The sequence below is a fragment of the Gavialis gangeticus genome, unplaced genomic scaffold (assembly GCF_001723915.1).
Source record: "Gavialis gangeticus isolate Ggan-Ray unplaced genomic scaffold, GavGan_comp1, whole genome shotgun sequence".
Lineage (NCBI taxonomy): Eukaryota > Metazoa > Chordata > Crocodylia > Gavialidae > Gavialis > Gavialis gangeticus.
In genome coordinates, this window is record NW_017729019.1 from 5,022,694 (window position 1) to 5,027,619 (window position 4,926).

The 4,926-nt window shown below is 53.2% G+C and overlaps 1 protein-coding gene across 1 annotated transcript in view; it reads right to left on the reverse strand.

Annotated features, from left to right (window-relative positions):
* ALX3 (ALX homeobox 3) overlaps positions 1–3,982 on the reverse strand; it is a gene marked incomplete at its 5' end in the record, with an annotated part of 11,787 nt that extends 7,805 nt beyond the window's left edge. Inside the window, 2 exons of the mRNA XM_019513729.1 lie at positions 52–180; positions 3,536–3,982. Of these exons, the coding sequence (XP_019369274.1) occupies positions 52–180; positions 3,536–3,982 (576 nt within the window). The remainder of the gene's footprint in view (positions 1–51; positions 181–3,535) is intronic.
* Positions 3,983–4,926: the final 944 nt, after the last annotated feature.

The following is a 4,926-nucleotide window of genomic DNA, read 5'->3' on the forward strand; positions in this document are numbered from 1 at the left end:
GTGGGGGGGACAGGACACACCAATGTGCCTGTTTTTTTTTTGTCCCAGTACCTGAGGGTAGTTTTCAGCCCTGGGCAGGACAGAGATGTCGTAGGTGGCCGCAAAGGGGTTTCTCACCTCCTGGATCTTCCCATAACGTTCTCGTTTCCGCCACTTGGCTCTTCTGTTCTGGAACCAGACCTGTGGGATGGTGCAAAATGAGTGAGCAAAGGCGCCCCTTTTAGCAAAGAGAGGCACTGAAACAGAAGAAGGTCAGACACATCCCAGACCCACTGAGCATATGGGGCTCACAGTGGCGTGTGGCTGGGGGTTAAGGGGCCCTGTGGTACCCTGGAGCATCCTTTGGCCATGTGGGTGTAGCACAGAGGACCGTGCCACTCTACCACCACCCAGCTGACTGTAGCTTTAAATGGTTTAGGCAACTTGATAATGGGATGTGCAATACTCGCATCTGGTTACTTCCAATGGTGTAAGTGGAGTTTGTGATCTTAATGAGGGACCAGGGGATTGACCAGAGCCAAAGGTGCAGAGGGTGGGCACGGGCAAGTGTCACCCACATGCAGGTATCTCAAGGCTTGTATTCTGCATCGACATCGTGGGCTTGTTTCTTCTTGCATCAGGGATCAGCATGAGAGTCCCAAGCATGTTTCTGGTCATGGCGCAAGTAAAGGATGGAGCCGTTGTCTCCACCTGAAAGGATGAAACTGCTCATGCCCAGAAAGTCGCCTGTTCCTTTGAAAAGCGTGTTCTCGAATCAGCCGACCGACAACAACCGATCCATTATATCTGATCCTCTGAAGTGGATGGTGACTAAAAGGCTGTTGGTCTAGTTCCTAGCTGGCAGGTGTCCACAGCACAAATTTAATCCCATCACAGGCAGAAATAACTGGCTTCCTTGTTGGCTTAGGATGGAAGGGACCACAAACTCAGATCCCCACCCTGTAGCATGGCTAGTGTCTCCAGGGCACGCTTGATATTCATCTGTTGGGTGGCATATGACACATTTATCTCGCAATTTCCCAGACTGCACCAGCTCAGTCTCCAAGGGCTCTCTGCCTTTTAACTAGTTGGTAGAAAGGAGAAAAGGTGTCTTGCCTCTCCATGAACGTACAGAGTACAGGTTGCTGGCCTGACCACTATAACCAGGCAGTAAATAGTTTCTTAGATGCTGTGTCTGAATGGCTGCAGCCTTTGGGCACTTACCGTACGTGCAATTTCTATTTGCAGCTTCCAAGGTCTCAGGTTTCACTAAGTGTCTTTTGTGATGCTACACCTTGGTACGTGACAGTGACTATTGTCTTGAGATCCATGCTCTGTACAGGGGAATAACCTGTGGATGTCCATCTGTTGCTGCAGGCAGTGCAGTCCTGGGGTGCAGCGATGGAGCTGCTGCACGGTGACGGCTGTGGTGTGGGGCTGTCCAGAAAACACTAGCAGCATTCTCTCCGGAGAGGCTGAGGACGAGGTGCTACGTCTGGTGGCTCCTGCCCTGTGTTGCGAACAGTCTTATTACTTCTTCAGGCAACTCCATTGGGCAGGAACCTCCTGAGATACCATTGCAAGGTGCTCCAAGAGACTGCAGAGGGGTGTTTAGCTGTGTCAGTCTGAAGTCAGGCAAGAGTGACACCTTGGAGACTAACTGGGTCAGAGAGGCATGAGCTTTCGTAGGCAACAGCCTACTTTGTCAGACCCTAGGGATGGACTGTGCTTGGTTGCAGTCGGCCGCTTCAGCCAGTGGAATAGCTCCAAGGTGCCACCCTGCCCTACCTTCCACGAGAGACGGTGGCAGCTGTGCCCTGGTCTTCCCGTTGGAGTGATGTCAACACAGGCCCGTGTTCCCGTCTCCCAAGCTGAGGTTCCCTAGAGCTGGGTTTCACGTTTCAGCCCCTCCTCTCCCTGAGCTCTGGCACGGACTCGTTTCTAACAGGCTCCATCACTGCTCTTCGAAGCAGAGGCCACTGATAGGGAATGATCCCTGCTCCTGATGAGTGCTGGGCTGGGCACCGGATTGCACGCCGCCTGGAATTTGGAATTACCCCAGACTGAGGCCTCTCCTTGGCTGGCCCCTCCTGTCTTTCTGCTTAGATCACCAGCCGCAGCACAGACTGTCAGAGGTGGGCCCAAACCCCAGCCTGCAATCCAGATGTGTCTGCACCATTCAGATCCTGGGGAGAAATTTATGACCAGCCCCTAATTGTGTAACCAGCTGAACCAGAAACCCCTGGATCCAAGTTCGGGGGCACTTTGAATCTGGTGTCTTGGTTCCTTCCTGAACTGCCCATTCCTTTTGAGCTCTGCATATTTCTTCTTGCCCGTGCTGTGGCTCTTCCCCTCCCACAAAAACTTTCTGTCCTTTCCATCACCCTGGTGATTTAACACTGGCTCCAACCCTATCTCTTGCCTTCCCCTCAGTCTCACCTCCAGCGAATAGGAGTAGCTTCTAACCTCCAGACAGCCTCAGATGGGGCTTCCCAGCCACGCTCAGTGCGCCGCTGGCTGGGTGACAGATCGGCATGGTATGCCCCCTCCCAAGTGCGCTTGCTGGCTCAGGCCAAGAAATGTTCCTCCTGTCTCCCCGCCCCACATGGGGGCAGGATGCTGTCTCCATCTTTGAGCTGGAGGGATAGTCTTCCTTGCCCAGAATTACATTTGGAGGCTGGCCTGTCCTCTGCAGTGATATTTAATAGCCGGTGACTAGATGGATTGCTATCCAGATGTGCTTTGCAAGTCCTGGGAGCCAATTTCCCACCGTTGCCTTTGCTCATCACTCTCACTCACTCTGGTATCTGCACTCTTGTGTGCCCCTGAAAGCAAGTCCTCTGCCTTTTCCAACACAAGACTGAAATGGCACGAAGCTGCCTCTGGAAGAAGCTCGCCTGCTTGATGCAAAGGTGGTGCCAGTACAGAAATGGGTCCTGCTTTTTGCCAGGATCGCCCTGGGTGCCACCTCTCCATCTATTAGAGGGATGAGTAATCCACTCCAATCTAACCCCTAGCATAATTAAGGGTGCCAGCCATGGGAACCTGCCAGCTAGATTGGATGGTGCTCTAGAAATGCAGTAGGATGTCATTAAAGGATGACAGTGAATGAGAAGGCCAGGCCGAAACGAGACTGAGAGACACTTGGGCTGCCTCTAAAATGCAGCTGCACCTGGGCTGGCTCTTGGCAGGTCTCTAACAGTACAAAGTGCTTTGCATCAAGGATACTAGGCAAGGAGGGATACACTAGTCAGCTGTAAACTGATGCAGGGCTTAGGGAGGCAGAACTTGTGCACTGCGGTCTTCTGGTGACACCTTGCCTTGCACCTAGCTAGGGGAGAGGGTCATTACCTGAAAGAGTGTCATCTTCCATGTCATCAGTGACACATAAGAAGTGTTTCCTCATCTCTCATCCTTGTACAAACTAGACCTGACCCTGCCTGACTTGTATAATCCAAGTGTAGCTGGAGCTACGGCAAAGGCAACCTCGTGCCTTTATCTTTGGGGCAATGAGCAGGGGCCCTTGCAGACATACCCCCTACCCTCTTCCCCTTACCTGCACCCTGGCTTCTGTTAAGTCTGTCCGTAGTGCCAGCTGCTCCCGAGCGTACACGTCGGGGTAGTGTGTTTTCTGGAAGACCTTCTCCAGCTCTTCCAGCTGGAAGGTGCTGAAGGTTGTCCTGTTCCTCCTCTTCTTGTTCTTGTTCTTGGACAGCTCCATGGAGTCCGTGAGTTCAGGGGAGATGTGCTCCCTCAGGTTGCCCAGAGAAGCCACTGGGGAACATCTGAGATCAGGGGCATCTTCCAGCGGGCCTCGGCAGTTGGTAGGCACTGGGTGGTACGCCTGGCCTTTGGAGCACTTCTCTGCAGCTGCAATGGGAACACACAGAGAGCGGCAGGGGAATGAATCACAAAGCGATGCCTCTCCCCACAGACCCCCCACGGCACCACTCTCTTGTTGATGTTCTCTACTGTTTCGTGCCAGACATTTTGGCGGTGGAGGAGAGGGGGGTCACCAGTGTATTAATGCATCACACATTTTTCCAGTTTCCCTACCAAACACAAAATCTGCCAAGAGGGCACAGGGGTGGGGACAGAGATGAAGGCCCATCGTCCTGGCAGGCTCTCCACTCTGCTCCATCAGGCGCAAGCCAAGCATGGGCAGGCTCTCTGGTTCCTGGCAGTGGCTCAGTTGCTTGGGCCTGGTGGTAGGGCAGGCTGGGAGAGTGGGATTTGAGGGTGAAACGCTAAACAGGAGGAAGCCATGCAAAGGCAAACCGTGAACCATCCCCCGGCTCTGCCACGAGAACTCGCTGTGCACAGAGGGGAAAGCTGATCTGTCCGCAGGGGAGGATGGAGGGAGCCTGGGAGTGGGTTGTTTCAAACTGGGCTTTTCTTGGCTTTACCACTTGCTTGGCTCCAGTGGTCAGAACTTCAGGCTGATAATGAAGACACCTGGGTTTAATGCCCTCCTCTGCCACAGGTTCCCCATGACCTTGGGCAAGTCATTTAACCCATTTCTCTTCGGCACAGTGGGGACGGTGTTGCCAAGAAAAGTCTGCTGGAGATTGCGACTGCAGCAATTAGGGGAGCGTATGACCGAGAGCTCTGTTCCTGCACAGAGCACGTTGTGGGAGCATCTCTGCTCAACTTTAAAGAGGGCATTATCGCAGTTACCAAAGGCAGTAAGATCGCCTTTCCTTGAATTTTCCTTGATGCCCTGCCCTTGCTTGGGGTTAAGATCTGGTGGGAACTGAGGGTGCGCACACAGTGCTAAGGTCACTCATTCAAGGCCCCGTCAGCCAGAAGTCTCCTTTTAGGTCTCAGTGGGAGGCGTGAAGTCTCAAGCCATTGGAATAGTTCGGTGTGAGGCCTGGAGCAGTGGACTCGTAGTGGCAAGAAATGAAGAGTAAGAATGGGAGTGAAATGAGGAATGAGGGGAGGAGA